Genomic DNA, 21,092 nt, shown 5'->3' with positions numbered 1-21,092 from the left:
GTGGTGGTGGAAGCAACGGTGATCTCGGCAGGGCTTCGCCAAGCGTAGGGAGACGGAGGAGTGTCACGGGAGGGAGAGGGAGAGGCCAGGGGCTTGGGTGCGGCTGCCCTCCCTCCCCCCAACTATATATAGGGTGCCTAGGGGGGCGCCAGCCCTAGGAGATCCAATCTCCTATGGGGGGCGGCGGGCAAGCGGGTGCCTTGCCCCCCAAGGCAAGGGTGGCGCCCCCACCCCTAGGGTTTCAAACCCTAGGCGCAGGGGGAGGCCCAAGGGGGGGCGCACCAGCCCACTAGGGGCTGGTTTCCCTCCCACTTCAGCCCATGGGGCCCTCCGGGATAGGTGGCCCCACGCGGTGGACCCCTGGGACCCTTCCGGTGGTCCTGGTACAATACCGATTACCCCCAAAACTTTCCCGATGGCCGAAACCTGACTTCCTATATATAAATCTTCACCTCCGGACCATTCCGGAACTCCTCGTGACGTCCGGGATCTCATCCGGGACTCCGAACAACTTTCGGGTTACCGTATGCTAATATCTCTACAACCCTAGCGTCACCGAACCTTAAGTGTGTAGACCCTACGGGTTCGGGAGACATGCAGACATGACCGAGACGCCTCTCCGGTCATTAACCAACAGCGGGATCTGGATACCCATGTTGGATCCTACATGCTCCACGATGATCTCATTGGATGAACCACAATGTCGAGGATTCAATTAATCCGTATACAATTCCCTTTGTCAATCGGTATGTTATTTGCCCGAGACTCGATCGTCGGTATCCCAATACCTAGTTCAATCTTGTTACCGGCAAGTCACTTTACTCGTGCCCTAATGCATGATCCCGTGATCAATCACTTGGTCACATTGAGCTCATTATGATGATGCATTACCGAGTGGGCCCAGAGATACCTCTCCGTCATACGGAGTGACAAATCCTAGTCTTGATTCGTGCCAACCCAACAGACACTTTCGGAGATACCTGTAATGTACCTTTATATTCACCCAGTTATGTTGTGACGTTTGGCACACCCAAGGCACTCCTACGGTATCCGGGAGTTGCACAATCTCATGGTCTAAGGAAATAATACTTGACATTCAGAAAAGCTACAGCAAATGAACTACACGATCTTTGAGCTATGCTTAGGATTGGGTCTTGTCCATCACATCATTCTCCTAATGATGTGATCCCGTTATCAATGACATCCAATGTCCATAGTCAGGAAACCATGACTATCTTTTGATCAACGAGCTAGTCAACTAGAGGCTCACTAGGGACGTGTTGTGGTCTATGTATTCACACATGTATTACGATTTCCGGATAACACAATTATAGCATGAAAAATAGACAATTATCATGAACAAAGAAATATAATAATAACCATTTTATTATTGCCTCTAGGGCATATTTCCAACACTAGCTACTAACTATGGACCCGTAGGTCTGAAGTAAACTACCAACACTTTATCGGAGAGGCTTGGATGATGATGTAGAAGCCCTCCATGATCGATGCCTCCTCCGGCGGAGCTCCGGAATAGGCCCCAAGATGGGATCTTGTGGATACAGAAAGTTACAGTGGTGGAATTAGGTTTTTGGCTCCTGTTTTGATCGGTTGGGGGTATATGGATATATATAGGAGGAAGAAGTACGTCGGTGGAGCTTCGAGGGGCCCACGAGGCAGGGGGGTGCGCCCTCCACCCTCGTGACCGCCTCGTGGCTTTCTTGATGGAGGGTCCAAGTCTCCTGGGTCTTATCTGATGAGAAAATCACGTTCCCAAAAGTTTCATTCCGTTTGGACTGCGTTTGATATTCCTTTTCTCCGAAACCCTAAAACAGGTAAAAAACTGCAATTCTGGGCTGGGCCTCCGGTTAATAGGTTAGTCCCAAAAATAATATAAAAGTGGAAAATAAAGCCCAATATAGTCCAAAACAGTAGATAATATGGCATGGAGCAATCAAAAATTATAGATACGTTGGAGACGTATCAGACCCCGGCAACAATGCAGCTCGGTACCCCCCTCAGGTCGTCCCCAAGAAGAAGAAGCAGCTACTCTGTGTCGGACCTCAGGAGGGCAGCACCATAAGTGGCACCTCGTCAGGATTAGCGCCCGCACACATGGGGCGCATTCCTCTGTCGCATAGGAAGGCGCGCCCGACGCCCTCCTCGGGCAGGGCTCGGGGGCTCTCTTCTAGAGGGCCTTAATCCTTGCCAACATCACGAGGGAGACACTCGGGCACCACTTGGAGGCGTGTTTCGCGCCACGTCTCCCTCGGGAGGACACCGGGCAAGGAGTTCCCAGCGCTCAAGAGTTCATCACCAAGGTATCTCAGGAGCTTCAGGAAGCAAGAACAATACGCGGCGACCGCCGCCCACCTGGCGTTGCTCCCCACCCAGGCGAGGGTGGTGAGCTGCGCGTCTGCATGGACATACCAGGGCTCAACCGAGCCGCATCTCAGGAGTGCTTCTAACCTTCGCGTGTTGGGCGCTGCGAAGGTCCACCTCACAGCTACGTTCGCATGCCGTTCGGCCTGGCGAGCGTGGTTGCTGCCTTCCAGCACAACTTGCGGAGCATATGGCGGGTCAGGAGGTCAGGCATCACGCAGTCCTGGCGGAGATGGCGACGGTCCTCAAGGAACCGCGTGGACCCCCAGAGCCTCCCGAGGCTCAGGGCCCCGGTGGCTCGTGAGGAACAACCCCTTCGCCGCGTACCTTCAGCTGCCTCAACACCCCTTCATCAACGGAACCAGGTGACATTTTCCAAGTTTATTTAGTTGGGAGCGTCCAGGGGGCTGCATTATTCCCAGGCCGCGTGGGTCCATCCCTGTGTACATGTATCCCTTCTTTTTTATGTCTTTATCTTACCTTGCCGGGGGCTCCCCTCGGGCTGCACCATCCCCAAGCTTCTCGGGCCGGACCTAGTGGCGTGTATCGTTCATGCATTTACCTGAGCTAGTTTGCCTTCCATGCTTAATTTATCTATGATTATCACCTGCTTGATTGTCACCCATCGCGGGAGCTGCACGCTGGTCCTCTTTCTTCAGGACCCTTCGCGTGAGAGGGCTAGGCACGGCGTCTATGCTCGGGTCCGTTCCTGCAGCGTCGATAAATCCAACGGCTGAGCTCTGTCTGGCGGGTCGGCCATGTTCACGTCACCTCTTGGGGCCGTTCTTCCTTGGCTTTCTCACGCGATAACCTCAGGAAATTCGTTCGGCGCAGGTTGTCTGACCACCTCGCAGGACCAACACAACGAACAAGAATCAAGATTAGGCGCAACCCACCTTGAGGTAGGGCCTCGTGAGTCCCGCGCTGGCTCACGAGTGCCCAGACACACCTCGTCTAGCCCTGCCGTGCAAGCCATGTGTCAGGGCGGGGTTGTACACGCCCCGAGGGCTCTCCACAGCAGGGAGTCCCCTCCCACGTACCAGAGGCGGATCAGCAATCACCATGGCGATTGGTGCCCTTCCTTGCGCTAACTTGCAGAAACTTCCTGAAGGCTATAGCAGGCGGTACCGCAGACTCTCTCTCTTTTCCCATGCGATTCGCTTGCGCGTTAAAAGGGGGCACCTGAGCATCGCGACTCAGAAGCTCTTACTGGCTCTCCGGCCTTCACCCCCTGGCCTTGACCACGGCATCACGACCTGGCATACCAGCGGCGGCTGAGCTCGCTCGAGGGCCGGGATCTGAGGACGTAGAGCACCAGGAAGAACATGGAGAAGAGGGGGAGGCCCGCACGGGCCTAACCTAGCTACTCAGCAGCGGCCGACGCCCAAGTTCGGCATCTCGTGAAGGACCAACCCTGGATTGCCAAGATAAGTTTCACTCTCGGGTTAACCAACCGCTACAGTGTAGAGTTCTCATTTGTGCTGCCCTGCTGCGGCAACGTAATCTCCCTCTCTTACCTCTCGGTGGTCGCTTGCGCGCCAAAGGGGACCTCCTGAGCATCGCGTCTCAGGGGCTCTTATTGGACCTCGGGCCGCTCACCTCCTGGCCTTGACCATGGCATCGCGACCTGACATACCAGCAACGGCTAAAGCTTGCCTGGGGACCGGAACCTGTCGGCGTAGAGCACCACGCCATCGCGAGGTTGGAAAGGGGAAACAGAGCCGGAACGGAGCACACACATGCACATCTTCATAATAAGGATGATATCAACAAAGGACATTACAGACGCCTTACACGCCCTAGCGGGGTCCGTTTCAATTCCTCGCACGGAACAAAAGGAAAGAAATCCCTAGGAGCTCTATCTACACGCGCCGGACGACGCCGACGCCATCATCAACAGTGAGCCACGAGAGGCCGGCGCCAACCCCATCCAGATCATCGACGATGGCGGCCAAACGCTACAGCCTTTGCTCCGGGCGCAACGGGGGCTCGAGGCACGTAGCTATCGTCGCTCGTCTCCGGAGACTCCACGAGCTCGGGAGAGTCGCTGGACCACCACGAGTCGCCGCTGCTGCTGGAGGAGCTGCAGGCGAGGCCTACGACAGGCCCAGCGCCCTCCGCTGCGCCGTCCTATTGACCTCCTTCAGGGCAGCACTCCAGGCGGTGGCCTTCCTCGTCGAAGACCTTGAAGAGCAGCACGGAGGCGCAGTCATACTCGAAGTGGATCGCGAGGGCGCCCTCCGCGCGGCAGACTCGGGCAATCTCGCCCCAGCCTCGGGTCATGAAGATCCTCCCGGAGGCGACGGCTTCAATTTCCGCTCCAGTCGCCGGGGCGTCGCAGTCGGCGTGCTGCAGCCAAAGCTCGAGAGGTCCCCTTGGCGGCATCTCTGCAGAGAAGAAGGAAGGGAAGCGAATCCAAGTGCTCGGGGGCATCGCCGTACACAACACGAACTCGCGCGAAGAGTCCGTGGCATGGACCCCTGGGGCGACGGCGCTTGCCTTAGCGGCACGGTGGCCTCGGCCCTGGCACGGGCGGCGGCGCTCACCGCTCCTCCCTTCGAAATTATCGGCGTGAGCATACAAGGGCAACGGGTACCCAGGAGGCGGCCTCTCGTACCACAGCCATGACCCCACCGGCCTCACCACCATCTCGCGATGATGGGACCTCTTCTTCTTCAGCGGGAGCAGCTCGGGCTCGTTGAGGGGAGCCTTGCCCTTCTTCGTGGCCGAGAACCTCCGAATCGCTGCCATGACTGCACCAACAAGGAGTGGAGCAAGAAAGGAGGAGAAGCGGGAGAGGCAGAGGAGAGACGAGTGATGGGGCTCCGCCCCCACCTCCCATTTATAGTTAAAGGGAGGCCAACCGTCGGCCTCCACGATCTAATGTAATAATGATGCTTTTCCCTTGCATGCGGCGTCCTTCATTCTGCTTGGAGGAGAACCCACCAAGCGTATAGCATTCCCTCACGCGAGGATTATGCTTCACCAACCTGCTAGTGCTTATTATCGGGCAAGGACACCAGAATTTTTACTTCCAAGGATAAAGGTAGATGAACAGCCATTTGATCTCCATCAAAGTCCGCATTGAAACCCTTACACACTAATGGGTGTAAAGAAATAGTACGCCCCTCTACTAAAGTGGGTTGAAAGGCCTATATGCCTAGTCTATACAGGGTAGGTGCTCTATTTAACAGTACATCCATAAATCGACTTTCCCTCCTATGCTTTGAGTTCCAGTATCGATAAGAATTCGAGTTCTTGTTGTTCTTATGTTATGGTATGAATATACCATACCAATTCGTTATGTATGGATGATGGATGAGATTCCATGGATAGAGAGCCAGTTCCAATAGACTTATGGAATGTTACCGTTCGTGTGCATCCAGCAACCTGTTCTAATAGGGAAGTCCTATATCTTAAAATTAATTCATCAAGTTGATGAGAAAATTCATGGGCGTTCTACTGGGCCCTACTCACTTGTTACACAAAAACCGGTTAGAGGAAGAGCCAAGCAAGGGGGACAATGAGTAGGAGAAATGGAAGTTTGGGCTTTAGAAGGATTTGGTGTTGCGTGACTCAATTGGTCTTAGTTAGTCTTCGGGACGGAGTGGAAGAAGGGCGGAGACTCTCGAACGAGGAAAAGGATCCCTTCGAAAGAATTGACCGAGGAGCCGACTACAACGGAATAGTATACAAAGTCAACACCAATGATTAAATAGAATTTATGGCTACACAAACCGTTGAAGATAGTTCTAAACCTAGGCCAAAACGAACTGGTGCAAGTAGTTTACTGAAACCCTTGAATTCAGAATATGGGAAAGTCGCCCCGGGTTGGGGGACTACTACAAAAGGATTCATTTTTTTCGTGTCACAGCTGATTACTTCTTTTTTCCTTTTTAAAGAGTGGCATCCTATGTCCAATATCTCGATCGAAGGACGGAGGTCAGAATAAATAGAATAATGATCAATGGAAAAAAGAAAAAAAATCCTTTAGCTGGATAAGGGGCGGATGTAGCCAAGTGGATCAAGGCAGTGGATTGTGAATCCACCACGGGGGCCCGCACAAGCGGTGGAGCATGTGGTTTAATTCGATGCAAAGCGAAGAACCTTACCAGGGCTTGGCATGCCGTGAATCCTCTTGAAAGAGAGGGGTGCCCTCGGGAATGCGGACACAGGTGGTGCATGGCTATCGTCCGGAAAGAGGAGGACTTAATGATTATTCGTTCGTCAGAACTAGAAGTAAAAATTGTTGTGGATAGGGATCCTGTAAAAACATCTTTTGAGAAATGGGTCAGACCCAGCCATTTCTCAAGAACACTAGCTAAGGGCCCTGATACTACCACTTGGATCTGGAACCTACATGCTGATGCTCACGATTTCGATAGTCATACTGGTGATTTGGAGGAGATTTCTTGAAAAGTCTTTAGTGCTCATTTCGGCAGCAGGGACTCGTCAAGTCGGGTAGTTGTCGAGGTTGCGTGGGGAAGCGGAGACGCCTACATCCAATCAACCGCCACATGTCGAGCAAGGCCACATGCTATTGGGGCCCGCGGCGCTTCGCACTTGCCCCTTTGGCTTCGCCTCGAAGCCAAGCCCGAGCGCGCCTTGGGCCCGGGGGATACTATCGGCGTTCTGGGAACGGGGGTCCCCAGACTTGTCTGCCTGTGTCCCACGGCGTGGCTTTGCCAGCGGGCCCGTACGGCCCATCTTCACCAACAAGCATTCAAGACCCTCGCGAGGGGTCAAGCCTCGCGAGGCGGACGACACAAGACCTCCTCAGGAGCGGCCTCACCAAGCTGGTTCGCGAGGGGCGGAGAGATCAAGGCCAGACAAACCTCGCGAGGTTCCAATGACGTGCGCCATGACGATCGAGGTCAGGCGGGTGCCAGGCGCGCGCCATCGCTCACAGTGTCCTTGTTTTCTTTTTGGTGCTAAGGAAGCACGCGTAGACGAAGAGTACCGAGGCGTCGGTGCAACGAGACCAAGACGAGCAGGACGGCATGGCGGAGGTCACCGTGGAGCCCAAGACGGTGTCACCACGAGAGCCTTTTGCAGGCGAAGACTGCTTTTGTCAGGATAACTTGTACTAGTTATCCCCTTTTAAATTGGCCGTTGTTGGCTCACTTTCCGCTCAATATTTAGGGAGAGGATCAGGGCCTCAATAAATAGGATTAGCCACCACCATAGAGGGGCAGTGATTGGAGACCTAGATCCAATCCATTCACACACTCACTTAGCACAAGAACACCTCACCTCAGGAGGCTGTTCCTCCCCTTGTACTGTTCATTATCAGCCCCCCAGAGGCAATCCACCACACCATATTGGAGTAGGGTATTACACCGCAACGGTGGCCTGAACCAGTATAAATCTTGTGTCTCTTGTGTTGTGAATTTGTCGAGCTAGCCTTTGAGATCGCGAAGTGCTTGAGGGCATGATCAGTGAGGGAGAGATCTTCGCACACACCCTAGTGTTCGAACCTTAAAAGTTTTGTCGGAACCCGAAATCCGACACCCTATCCCTATGAGCACCTCCGAAAGACTGAGCCGGCATATCATTTTGAAATTTACGAAGTCACCGTAGGCACCTTGTCGTCGACGGGAACGTCTTCTCCCACTGAATGAGAATCGTCGAAAATTCTAAAATAAATTCAAGAATAAATGCGAGCACCAAGATTTAAACTCTCATGGATTAGGGATAACAGAGTCTCTCTAATAACCATCCAACCACAGTTTGATTTGCTCGTAGTGTATTTGCTGCCGTCTCTCGCGGTGATCCAGGTGCGTGCATGAGTCTACTCGATCACACGTCACGTGTAACGGAAAAGCGCACCCCCACCCCGCGCGTCCACGCGCCGTTCCTATCCACTCTTCATCCTTTTCCCCTGACCCGTTAATCCGTTATAAATCTCCGCCATCTCCAACTCTCCATCTCGCAAGCTCAAGCATTCAAAGCTTACAATCCCCATCATCTCTCACCAAACCGATAGCAAAGCAACCCCATACATAGAAGCTTACAAGCGAAGCAAGCGACCGAGCTAATGGACATGGCACCGCCTGCATCCGCCGTCTCCTTCTCCCCCCGCCCATCGACGGGAACGACTTTCCGGCCCCGCGCCGCTTCCGCCTCTGGCTCCGTGGGCGCCGGGCGGGTCCGCGCGGCGGTAGCCCCCGAGGGAGGCAAGTGGTGGGCGCCACTGCTCGGCTGGTCTGGGCGGGCGGACTACATCGAGGCCGCGGCACCGGCGCCGGCGATGGCGATGGCGATGGCGGCGGAGGAGGAGGAGAAGGCGGGGAGGTCGTTCGTGGGCGGCCTGACGGAGGAGAAGGCGCGGCAGCTGCGGGCGCGGATGGTGGAGACGGAGAGCTTCCACGATGCCATGTACCACTCCGCCATCGCCTCCCGCCTCGCGCGCTCCACCTAGCTAGGCCGCCGGACAGACCGCCAGCCAACCCGCCGACACTAGCAGACAAGTTGATGTGCCTGTGTGTCCTTTCTGCTATAATTGTTGTTGTCATGTGTTAAAGTTTAGAGGAGAGAGGTCGGAAATGAGATCTAGTTTTAGGGTTGATCCATTCCCTCCGTCTCCGGCCACCGCGACGCTCGCCGGCCTGCTTGTTTTACCGGCGCAGATGTTTCAATCTGATTCCCCGCATTTGTAGTAACATTAGGGATCTGCAGTTAACATGCTGTCCCAGATCTGTGATACTTGTGCTGGTGGCTCTTTTGGTTCTGAACACCGATTAATTCTGGATCTGAACTCTACGGTGCCGCGCTCCATGTTGTCTTCTCCTCAACAAACTATAGCAAGGCTTCTGTGTCATTTGTCATAGCATTATGATGCAGCTATAAATCAAATCAAAAACATTGCAGCTGCTACGCAGGATCTTTACCAACCTGCATACACAAGCTGATTGCGTTCGGTTGGGTTGGGGTGGGCCATGTGAAAGGAACTCCTCGCTTGCGTTACATTATATTATATATAGTACTACGAACTGATGAACCATTACCACCCACCATGATACGCAACTATCTCCGGATCTTCTACTTAATTGCACAAAGTACTCTGCCTCGAGTCAGTCGGCCAGTTGTTTGCCCGGTAGTAAAACGTGTAGTAGTGTCAAGTGCCCGGCAGGCCGGCAGCTTTACCTTAAATCTAAAGCAAGTGTGCTTTTTTGCCGTATTATACTATTCGCAAATGGCATTGGCTCATCCCGTGGGCTGCGGCATATCAATCGTGAGGACGACCGGCCACGCATGATGACACTTGCTAAACCGTGTGATGTTAACCGGTGTGCGCCGGTGTTTTACATTATTCTGTCTCGCGAAGCATCCTGGTAGAAGGCTCGGCTGAAGAACTTAGGAAATGACTACAGTTTTGGAACTGCAATGTTACGATCGAATCGTAGGTCGATTGGAGATCGGGCGGAGGGTTCGACTAACAGAGTAAAGCTCAATGCAACTGTTTTATTAAGCGCAACTGTAACTTGTGACTTCTGGGTCGTCCACCCTCCTTCACCACTTTCAATCTGAGCCGTTGGCTAACTGATGAAGTGTAGACTGTAGAGTGGTAACTGACAGTAGCGCGGGTTCAGTTATGGCCCTGACAGGCATACTGCTATCTTTTGAGCAGCAAAATTAAGTGCTCAACTATCTCCTGGCAGCATCCATCCAGACCCAAATCATGCTTTAACTATGTAATCTTCACACACACAATCTTCATGCGCATCAATAGTTCAGTCAGTACTCGCCTTCTGGAAAGAAAGAACCCTACGAAAGCAAGAGGAAATAACCACGCACCTCCCATATCATTCTCTGTATGATTTTCTCATGAACCCGTACAAGGCTAATGCCAAGGGAGTCTCTCATAGCAGGATAAAATCTACGATAAGAAAATGTGTTAACTAGAGCGCTTAGAGACGGCTGCCTAGCTGGTGGAAAGCGACATTTTGTGAAATACAAACTGGCCATATCTAGTAGGAACGAGGAAGTGACAAGGACGGATATTTTACTCTTACATAAACTGTTTTCCGTACTAGTATTTTCTCGCTGTATATAAGAACTTTTTTCTTCTTCGAAGCGACCCCTTGTATGGCCCTTGGAAATCCAGCAGCTGATTCATACACAAGCTTTGGGGCAGGCAATGCAAGTCCCCGCTTGCTAGTTGCCACTTGCCAAAGGCCAGGTATAAGAAAGTTGCAAATACGTGGGCTCGGCAGGAATGAGCACGCTTGAGAAACATGCGAGTGACCTAGGTAGGAGCAAGAGTGTTTCCGGCCACGCATTCGCGTCTGACGTGTCGTTGCTTGTATGTGCATGTAGATCAGGAGGAGTACAACTGCAAAAGGAAACATGATTGGTTTGCTCTTATTTTTCTTAAGCGCCGAACTTAGCTGTTTAAGAGCATCTCCAACAGCCGCGCTAAACTAGTGCCGCGCCGTAAATTAGGCCGTTTTAGCGCGCGCGCAACGCGGCGGGTCGCTCCAGCGGGCGCGCAAAAACGGCGCGCGCGCTATAACTGATTGGGCACGCGGTCGAAAATACTTAGCCGCGCGGTGTATTTCGGGCGCCTGCTGCAGCGCGCGGCACACTCCAACGCTCGCGCCCGCACTTCCTCTCCCACTTCCACCCCCCGTCTGGCCGCGCCGCCGCCGCCGCCGCCCGCGCCCCCCGGCGACCGTTCAGGCTTCCCCGGCCTATCCCCGTGCGCCCGCGCTTCCGCCCCATCCCCACCTAGTCCCGCCGGCGCTCGCGCGCCTCCGTCGTCCGAGGAACAGCGCCCGAGTGCTCGCTGCCGCGCCGCGCCCGCAAGGTGTTTGACAAAACGCCTACAAGGTATGTATTGCTAAAACTTCATGAATTTAATGCATGTTTTGAATTGTAGTTTTTATAGTATAGTATTGAACATTGTAGATGAGTTCGTTGTATGATTCTTCCGAAGAAGAATTTGATATGGAAGAGGAGGAGGATCTTGCAATGATCCTAGCTATGCATATAAAAAAACGAAGCACGATGGTTCGGTTATGGGTCGGCAGAAAATTTGGAGGGATAGGATCGATGCCCATAACAGATTGATCAGGCATTATTTTGCGGAGAATCCCATATACCCCGAGTCGTATTTTCGTCGCTGGTTTAGGATGAGCACCGAGTTGTTCAAGCGCATTGCAGAGAAACTAGCGAGCCATGACCGTTTTTTTCAGCAAAGGAGGAATGCCGCCGGAGAGCTCGGGCATAGCACCTTTCAGAAGGTGACAGCCGCTTTGCGTATGTTGGCATACGGTATACCGGCTGATCTTGTTGATGATCACTTGGCTATGGGTGAGAGCCAAGCCATCATGTGTGTCAAGCGCTTTGCAGTGGGAATTGTGTAAGTGTTTGGCGAGGAGTATTTGAGATCTCCCAATGCTGAAGACGTCGCAAGGCCATTGGCGATGAACAAAGCTCGCGGTTTTCCTGACATGCTTGGCTCAATAGATTGCATGCATTGAAGTTGGAAGAATTGTCCAAAGGCATGGCATGGGCAATTCCACGGCCAAAAAAGGGGTTCCACTATAATCCTTGAAGCGGTGGCCGATCAGGAGACTTGGATTTGGCATGCATTCTTTGGAATGCCTGGATCTTTGAATGACATCAATGTTATCAACCGGTCACCACTGATGAATAAGATTGCAAATGGTGAGTTGTCACCGGTGCAGTTTGTAGCAAATGGTCGTACGTACAACTATGGCTATTATCTAGCGGATGACATCTATCCAAAGTGGCAAACCTTCGTGAAGCCGTTGGAAAAGCCGGAAGGTAAGAAAAATCTTGACTTCCACAATGCTCATGCGGCGGCTAGAAAAAATGTGGAGAGAGCATTTGGGATTTTGCAAGCCCAATTTGCTATTGTGAGAGGACCGGCTAGATTTTGGGATCAAAAAATGCTTTGGTACATCATGCACGCTTGTGTGATCATGCACAACATGATCATCAAGAATGAGCGTGGCCAAGAATTAGACTACTCACGGTATGAGCTCTTGGGATATCCCGTGCGAGTGCGACGGAGGGCTGAAAGGGTAGCCCGTTTTATTGCCTCCTATCATGCCATTCGGCGTCCCGCAACGCACAATGAACTTCAGAATGATTTGATTGAAGAGTGGTGGGCATGGCATGGACGACAAAGAGCATGATGATATCTACATTCGACATTGTATTGTTCATGAACTATTTGTTGTGTTTATTGCATTTGTTGTACTGAACGATAAACTATTTGTTTGAGTTGTAATGATAACGAAATTGAATTATTTATTATTGATTTATTTTGTTTGTTTGATCATTTTTGCTCATGATATGTATATGTGGTTTGTGCGGCGCGCGCGCTATATTTTTGCGCTCTGCTGGAGCGGCGCGCGCGCGCTGCATTATAACGCGGCTGTTGGAGCCAGCGCAGGCGGGCGCGCTAAACCAGCCAAAGCGCGCGCGGCGCTTAGCGCGGCTGTTGGAGATGCTCTAAGCTTCAGCCCTTTTGCAAACTCAGTACGATGAGAAGTGGTTAGCATTTTGGCCATATACCTCGGGAAAACCTCGGTAGCAATATGAACTTGAGGCTGAAGTTAAACTTCTCAACACAACCTTTTATGCACTCTCGGTCCCTTCTATGCTTCTTATCTCTCTGGGTTCTCGAAGTGGCTCTAAAAATGGCGGAGTTTCTTGTCCTTTAGTCGACACTAGCGGTATTGTTTCTATTGTTGTTCTTCTACCCCTTCTTGTCCTTGAGCCTGACACAAACTTGCTGCTCGGATACTGATATTGCAATACAAATACAAATAAGATATACATGAAAAATCTTGATAAATATGTCGATGGCCTACCGACCAACAAAAAGTAGTGTTGAGTTAAACTTTCACGCCATAGGAATGGAGAGTCGTGTGAATATCCGGCCTATAGTAGATCCTAGAACAATGTTAGAGGAGCACATGCAAAGGACCCACAAAACACACCCGTAAACTAGACAAACATATCCAAAATTACCAAAAGGGCCTTCCAACTTAGTCTTGGCCATGGGCAATCCGACCGGCCCGGCTCGACGCTGCTTTCGGGCCGGGCTCGGGCCTACGTTTTGAACCCGAAGACTAGGTCGAGCTGGGCCCAGGCCCGTTGTTTCTGCCATTTACTGAAGAGGCCCGGCCGAGGCCCAATGCCCGGTGATTTTTTGCAGTGACGGGCCAAGCTTGGGCCTGAAAAGTAGGCCCGACGACCGGACGGGGCCAGGCTCAGGCCTGAGTTTTTTACCTCGGGCGTGGTCAAGCCCGGCCCAGTGGATGGCCAGGTCTATCCCAACTAGATAGAGAAGGCTCCTATACAAAGTTAAGGTGGCAGTAGCATCATGAATGAGACAAGGAAAAAACATCAAGAGACAAAATAAAGAAGCATGTACATTTTTCAAACCAACATGCTCAATTCTCCTAGGAGAGGGTTCAAAACATAATTCCCAGAAAAAGAAGAAGAAAGGTAATACTACAAAGAACCCCTATAAACAGCAACATTAGAGTGACAAGTGTTAAATTTATTATGTATGTGTATATTGTGTCTTGGGCTCACCTTTTAGTTCATATGTATTTCATTTCAGCAGCAGGTACCTCTCGTCGCCCCGTTGCCACCGGCCACCGACGACCCTTCGGCGACCCCGTCAGGTGGACGGCCCCGCTCGACTCTTGGACTGCCTCCGGGTTTGGCGGTCCTCGCGCCGTGGGACGAGCTGCGCCTCCCGCCCCCACGCCGCCGTTGCCGTCCTCGCCGGCTTCGCCGCCGGCGCCCTCTCCGGCTGCCTCGGGCAGCCCCATTGCCTCGGGCTCCTCGCCCGCCTCGGGCGTCATGTGTGCCTCGGGCGTCGCACTCTCCACGGCTGCCTCAGGTGCCTCGGCCGCTGCCCCTTCACTGGCCGCATCGCCAGTCGCCTCACCCGCGGTCTCGGCAGCCGCCTCCTCGGGCCTCGTTCCGGAGTTGCCGTCTCGCCCCATCACTCGGGCTCAAGCCAACGTTCACCGCCTGAGTCTGCGGTACTCCAGCGACAAGTATCTCCTCGTCGCCTTCACCACCGAGCCGTCACCGATTCCTGTGTCTGCCAGAGCAGCCCTTCGTGATCCTCACTGGCTTGCTGCGATACAGTAAGAGTTCGACGCTCTTTAGCGGAACCGTACCTGGACACTGGTTCATCGGCCTTCTCGCGACAATGTCATCAGCGGCAGGTGGGTCTTTCGCCATAAGACCCGCTCGGATGGTACACTTGAGCACTACAAGGCTCGCTGGGTGGTCCGTGGTTTTCGGTAGCGTGCTGGCGTCGACTTCACTAAGACGTTTGCACCGGTTGTCAAATCGGGCACGATCCGCACTATTCTCCAGCTGACGGTTTCCCGAGGCTGGCCGGTTCATCAGATGGATATCTCCAACGCCTTCCTTCATGGCCATCTTGAGTAGCAGGTTTACTGTGAGCAGCCCACCGGTTTCGTCGACGCATCTCTTCCTGGGCATGTGTGTTTGTTGTCCCGGTCTCTCTACGGGCTCAAGCAAGCACCTCGTGCCTGATACCAGCGTATCGCCCGGTTCCTTCAAACACTGGGCTTCAGCGTTACTAGTTCGGATGCCTCACTGTTTGTCTATCACCGCGGCGACACAACTGCATATTTGCTCCTCTATGTCGACGACATCATCCTGAGGGCCTTCTCTGTAGCCCTTCTTCAGCAGATTACTCTCCGGATGCGTGACGAGTTTGCCATCAAGGACTTGGACGCTCTACATTATTTTCTTGGCATTGAGATTGTTCGGCGACCCGACGGCTTCTTCCTTCATTAGCAGAAGTATGCGCATGAGCTACTTGAGCGTGCCGACATGCTCAATTGTCACCATGTCGCTACTCCTATTGACACGAAGGCCAAGGTTTCTGCTCTCGAGGGCTCGCCCGCGTCGGATGCACCGTTCTGCCGATCCATTGTTGGTGCTCTTCAGTATCTGACTCTCACTCGGTCGGATCTACAGTATGCTGTTTAGCAGGTGTCTCTCCATATGCACGCCCCTCGTGACTCCCATTGGACCCTCGTGAAGCGGATTCTCCGCTACATCCGTGGCACGATGGCTCTTGGGCTCACTCTCACGGTGTACACTTTTCTGGAGATGGTGGCCTATTCCGACGCGGACTGGGCCAGCTTCCCGAACACCCGTCGCTCCACCTCTGACTACTGCGTTTACCTAGGTCCTTCACTCGTCTCATGGGCGTCCAAGCGACAACCCACCGTTTCACGCTCTAGCGCGGAGGCTGAGTACCGAGCAGTGGCTAACGTTGTCAACGAGTGCACCTGACTATGACAGCTACTTCAGGAGTTGCATCATGATGTCTCCCAGGCTACGATTGTCTACTGTGACAACGTCTCTGCGGTGTACCTTTCCGCCAACCCCGTCCATCACCGCCGGACTAAGCACATTGAGCTGGACATTCACTTTACGCGTGAGCAGGTGGCCCTTGGACGTATTCGGGTCCTCCATGTTCCGACTGCACAACAGTTCGCTGATGTGATGACTAAGGGACTGCCGACTTCCATCTTCGAGGAGTTTCGTTCCAGTCTCTGCGTCTCCAGCGCCGCTTCGACTGCGGGAGCGGGGGTGTTGAATATATTGTGTACATGTATATTGTGTCTTGAGCCCACCTCCTAGTTCATATGTATAGTTGAGGTTGTGGCCCCCTCCATACATCATATATACATGCCTGGTGCACCGATCAAAGCAATTGTGTTGCACAGCATTCCAGTCTTCCACAACAAGAGTTGAGGCTAGGAGCAATGAGCTGAAGCAAAAGTACCAACACATAAAATAATCTATGTAACATGTGAATACTAACATTTCTCATTGCCTCGGAGACGAGAAAGTACTTGCAACAAGAGGGAAAAAAGGCTCGGGTGATTTAAGTTTCTTAAATCAAACCATGTTAAGTTTTTAAGAATAATCAATGGTGTGTCTTAGAAGTTAACCTTTTCAAGCCATCATCACTAGATAAAAATGTTAATTTGTACCCTAAAAAAATGTTAATTTGTGCAATATCATCATAAGCTTTGTCATAGGCTAATATCGAATTACCGATGGCGTATCTTGGCAGGATGTGTAGTTTTGGACGTGATTTCACGAGGTGCTAATTCCTGTCTTATTATCTTCATCAGCCTTGACGTATTCTACCCTAACGAATTTGCGCTCGTGGTGAATTTAGGTGCGTGTGCGAGTCCCGGTCGGAAAAACTCGGTGCTGGCGACGCCCTCGAAGAACGTGATGTTCGTGGCAAATGAAAGCACCACACCCGAACGGCCAGTGGACGCGGTCACACGTCACGCGCACCCTCCTAGCGGATGCCGCCCCCGCCCACACGCGTCCACGCGGCGTCCCTATCCACCCCTCCCCTCTCCCGCCGCGCGCCGGTATAAATCTCCCATCCCTCGCGCCAACAACTCCATCCCATCTCACTCCCTCAGCGCAACACAGACCTCACAAAGCACATCTCTCGTCTCATCTCGTCTCGCCGTGCGTTCAGTGGACTCGAGGCAAAACCCAGCAGAAGCTCACGAGCGAAGCAGCAGGCCGAGCAAATCAATGGCAATGGCACCCTCAGCATCCGTGGTTTCCTTCTCCGCCCGCCCGTCCGCCGCGCTCCGGCCGCGCGCCGCCTCCGTCACGGCGGGAGCTGGTGGGCGGGTCCGCGCTGGGGCGCCCAAGGGAGGCAAGTGGTGGGCGCCACTGGTCGGGTGGTCTGGACGGGCGGACTATATGGAGGCCGCGGCGCCGACGCCGGTGGTCGAAGTGGAGGAGAAGACGTTCGTCGGCCTGACGGAGGAGAAAGCGAGGCAGCTGCGGGCTCGGATGTCGGGGATGGAGAGCTTCCACGACGCCATGTACCACTCCGCCATCGCGTCCCGCCTCGCCCGCTCCACCTAGGAGGACCAGCCACCAACCAACGAACCCGCCGACACCACCACACAAACTGGTGTTCAGTGCGTTTGTACATAGTCATGTTTCTCGCCGTGCTGTAATCATGGAGGAGACGGCGAGACGCTAGATGTGAATACGGGAGGGGTCTGGTTTTAGGATTGGTCCCTCCCCGATCTTCTCTTTTACTCTTTTGTAATTACACACCATGTGCAAATGTTTCCATGTAAACCCCCCTGAAGATCTAAAAAAAACATGTCGCCATCACTATATGTGTTGTGTTGTGAGAGAGCGTTTACAGACTTGGGTTTTCAGATGATGCTAGTCAATTGAGTGTAATGGGATACCGCTATCAGGCTACGGATTTATTCTGGATCTGGAGTACTCTATCAGATCTGCAAAAAAATAAAATGCAATACCCCTGTGATGCTATAGTGATGCCCTTTGGCCCCTAAGTGGTTGTTTGGATAATGGAGATTAGCGATAAGAATACAGAAAATGCGTTTTCAGCTAATTTCTAGGAAAACCAGTTTTATCTACTATTTTGTGAATAACCGGTTTATAGAAAACTATGTTTGGTAAGCTCAGCTGCTGGTTGCAGACGACGGCAACGTCTTTCATCTGGGGACTGGCCGTGAGCGCACGGCAGCAGCCGCTTTCCCTCGACGACTCGTCGCGCGCGGACGACGGCATCGACCGCTTCTTAATGACGACTCCGGCGTACGCGCACGGCGGTGGCTACTTCCCCTCGCCAACACGGCACGCGCACGGCAGTGAACGCTTCCACTTGCCCCGCACGGGCGGCGACATCCGCTTCCATCGACGTACAGGCCGACGGTAGAGAGCTGATGCTCAGGGTCAATTTGCATGCACGCCGGCCATCCAAGCTCCTGATAACTGTAAAATCAGTGCTAATGGATTTGTTGCGAAAGAAGTGGAACTGAAAAAAATCAGTTGCGATGGGTTTCTACGATCGTGTTTTCCCAAAAAACAACTATTAGTAGTTTTTCACAAAACGTAGATTCCTGGTTTGTGGAAACCAAATCCTGCTTATCCATGTTTTTGGTGGAAAGCCCAAACATGGTTTTAGTTTGTTAGGCGGTTATGCGAGTCTATGGAAAACTAGTACTGGTAAAACTGTGTATCCAAACAAGGCTACTGATGCTATAATGATTCTGAGAATCAATTTACACTGATACTGCAATGATTCTGATAATCAACCTAGCGTAGTCTACTCTACACCAACTAACCTGAGGTTACCTGAGGTTGAGGCAGGTTGTGCATAGTGATGAAACTTCGTGTGACTAACAAAAATACTTCGTATGAGAGCATCTACACCCATGCGTCTCATAAGTCTGGATAGACCGCCCGGTCATTGTCCGGTCACAAAATTTTGACTCAGATAGGCGCCTCAAACGCCCGGGCTGACCGGCATCCCTCATATCCAACTCAAATAAGGGACGGATATGTGGCGTTCGGGCATGCCCGTCACGTTGGACCTGACCCACGCTGGCCCACCTGACCTGATGTAGGGTGGAAACCCTAGGGATCGATATTTCACGAAAGAAGCGGATCCCGCAATGAACACGAAGAACACGTGGGGAAACACGAGGGAAAATCACAAAGGGGCACAAAGAGAAACACTCAAACCAACAAGATTAAGTCACACATGTGCTAGATCCTCGAAACACGAGAGGAGATACAACATCCAGAGTGAACAAGGGACGATACAAATGGTAACCGGTCAGGAGGTCTTGATGGTCTTCTCCCTGAGGAGGTCTTGAATCCAAGTGGATCTTCTCCGAAGAGGGGCCGCGGTCTCTCTCGTGGAGTAGATCCGGATGGATGAGCGAAGCTCTATCTCACTAATGAGCTAACACAAAGATAACCCTAAAACGTAGGTAGGAGAAGAGTATATATAGTCTAGGAGGGCGAAAGGGTACATGGGCCTCGGCCCTTTACTGTGCGTAGACAGACACGACCGGATGCCTGGGCGTCCGGCCGGATATCCGGGCCTTCGGGAGGAGCCGGATATCCGGGGCTGGGGCCGGATGTCCGGGCTGATGGGGCGTCTCTTCTGTCCTCTGGATCGGTTGTGTCCGGATATCCGGGCGGGAGGCCAGATTTCCGGATCGGGCCCGGATGTCCGGGCCGGTCGCCGGATGTACGGGCCCTGTAGACTTGGCCGCTGGTCCGTTGCTGCAGGTGACACCTCCAGGGGCCAGATGTCCGGGGTTATGGCCGGATGTCCGGGGCCTGAGAGTTGTTCTTGACTCCTTCCATCGGTTCTCTTCATCCATGAACTTGGCTGGTTGTCCGTCTTCACGTACATCTTCAGGAGGATCCTCTTGGTACCTAATCATGCACAACATCTCGAATTTAGGTAGTAGCCATGTCTCGAGAGGATCGTATGTAATATCACTAAGGAGAGAAGTCACCTCGGTCTCGAGAGTTCTAGCTCTACCTCGAGTCAAAGGTCCTTGATGATGATATAGACCTGGGGTAGGGTCATAGGCCTGACCTATACGTCCTATCCAAGGTCACTGTCATAGAAGTAAAGAAGCTCAAGAGACCACAGGGAGGGCCCAACAAAGGTGTCGAGTGCAATCCACTCGACAGATGAGCTATTCGGAGACCCCTCCTTCCTGAAGTCGCTCGACCAATCGACCACTTGACCATACAAGAATCCACTCGACCTATTGAAGACCAGGAGTCATCTGGAACGGCAACAGACGAACGTTCACTCTATAATCTTTAAGGCCATCAAGGCATTTAAGGCTGGCGTTACCAGTAACGCCTCATCTTTATGTACATTGAACTCTGTGTAACAGAGGGAAGCTGGGGTCCTGGCGCACTCTATATAAGCCACCCCCTCCTCCGGGACAAGGGTTCACACCCCCTGTAACACACACACCCACACACACACATAATCCAGTCGACCGCCTCCGGGCACCGAGACGTAGGGCTGTTACTTCCTCTGCGAACGGCCTGAACTCGTAAAACTCGTGTGTACAACTTCGCCATAGCTAGGATCTTGCCTCCTCATACCTACCCCCCCATTCTACTGTCAGTCTTAGATCCACGACAGTTGGCGCCCACCATAGGGCAGGTATCTTAGCGACTTTTTGGTGGAGTTGCGATTTTTTCCGATTCTCATCATCATGGTTTCCGTCGACGGACTGACTGAGGGCCGCGAGATCCGTCTCGGCGTGCTCGTTTTTGTTGCCGACGACTCTGCTTGGCTTCAGGAATCTCCACTCGACGTCGAGGCGCTCCCCGTCCGCGAGACGATGCAATTTCACGCGTGCCTCCGCGGCGTCCTTTTCTGGCAGCCGTCGACCCAGTATCGGTTGGCTCCTATGGTGTCCTCGCCCCCCGCTGTTCGCCGGCGCAAGGGTTTCGGTCGGTCGCGGCTCCAGCGGTGGGTGAGACACGCAGTGGCCCGTCAGTCGGCCACCCCACAAGTCGCGGTAATCGAGCCCGACGAAACTCTCTATGACCTGTTTGACCTGGCTCCATCGGGACCGCATCCGAGTGCGACAGCAGTGATCCCGCGACGGAAGTCTTGATGGTCAACAGACCACACAGTCCTCCTGGCTTCCCCCGCGACAACAGTGGTGATGGCGGCGGCGATCCGTCGCGCGTTCAAGAGGAATACCGCCCCCTTTCTTCGCAGCAGAGGGAAGAGCTTCGTGAAGGAAATATGCCCTAGAGGCAATAATAAAGTTATTATTTATTTACTTATATCATGATAAATGTTTATTATTCAT

At 52.8% G+C, this 21,092-nt stretch overlaps 2 protein-coding genes and 1 long non-coding RNA gene across 3 annotated transcripts; all 3 read left to right on the top strand.

Moving 5' to 3' along the window:
- Positions 1–6,057: 6,057 nt before the first annotated feature.
- LOC123040428 (uncharacterized) lies at positions 6,058–21,024 on the top strand. The gene is made up of 3 exons (XR_006418161.1): positions 6,058–6,167; positions 19,727–19,730; positions 21,004–21,024. It is a non-coding gene; the product is annotated as an uncharacterized lncRNA (long non-coding RNA).
- LOC123040404 (uncharacterized) lies at positions 8,281–9,112 on the top strand. Its single transcript, XM_044463261.1, has one exon. The coding sequence runs from the start codon at positions 8,420–8,422 to the stop codon at positions 8,801–8,803; it is 384 nt and encodes a 127-aa protein (XP_044319196.1). The 5' UTR covers positions 8,281–8,419; the 3' UTR covers positions 8,804–9,112.
- On the top strand, positions 16,848–17,694 carry LOC123040416 (uncharacterized). Its single transcript, XM_044463268.1, has one exon. The coding sequence runs from the start codon at positions 16,990–16,992 to the stop codon at positions 17,329–17,331; it is 342 nt and encodes a 113-aa protein (XP_044319203.1). The 5' UTR covers positions 16,848–16,989; the 3' UTR covers positions 17,332–17,694.
- Positions 21,025–21,092: the final 68 nt, after the last annotated feature.

The sequence above is a fragment of the Triticum aestivum genome, chromosome 1A (assembly GCF_018294505.1).
Source record: "Triticum aestivum cultivar Chinese Spring chromosome 1A, IWGSC CS RefSeq v2.1, whole genome shotgun sequence".
NCBI classification, from domain to species: Eukaryota; Viridiplantae; Streptophyta; class Magnoliopsida; order Poales; family Poaceae; genus Triticum; species Triticum aestivum.
Note: the sequence above shows the minus strand (reverse complement) of the source record. Positions and strands in the feature narration are given on the sequence as shown.

Bases quoted from the DNA above. Each gene is read 5' to 3' on its own strand.
- LOC123040404 (XM_044463261.1), top strand. From the start codon at position 8,420: ATGGACATGGCACCGCCTGCATCCGCCGTCTCCTTCTCCCCCCGCCCA.
- LOC123040416 (XM_044463268.1), top strand. From the start codon at position 16,990: ATGGCAATGGCACCCTCAGCATCCGTGGTTTCCTTCTCCGCCCGCCCG.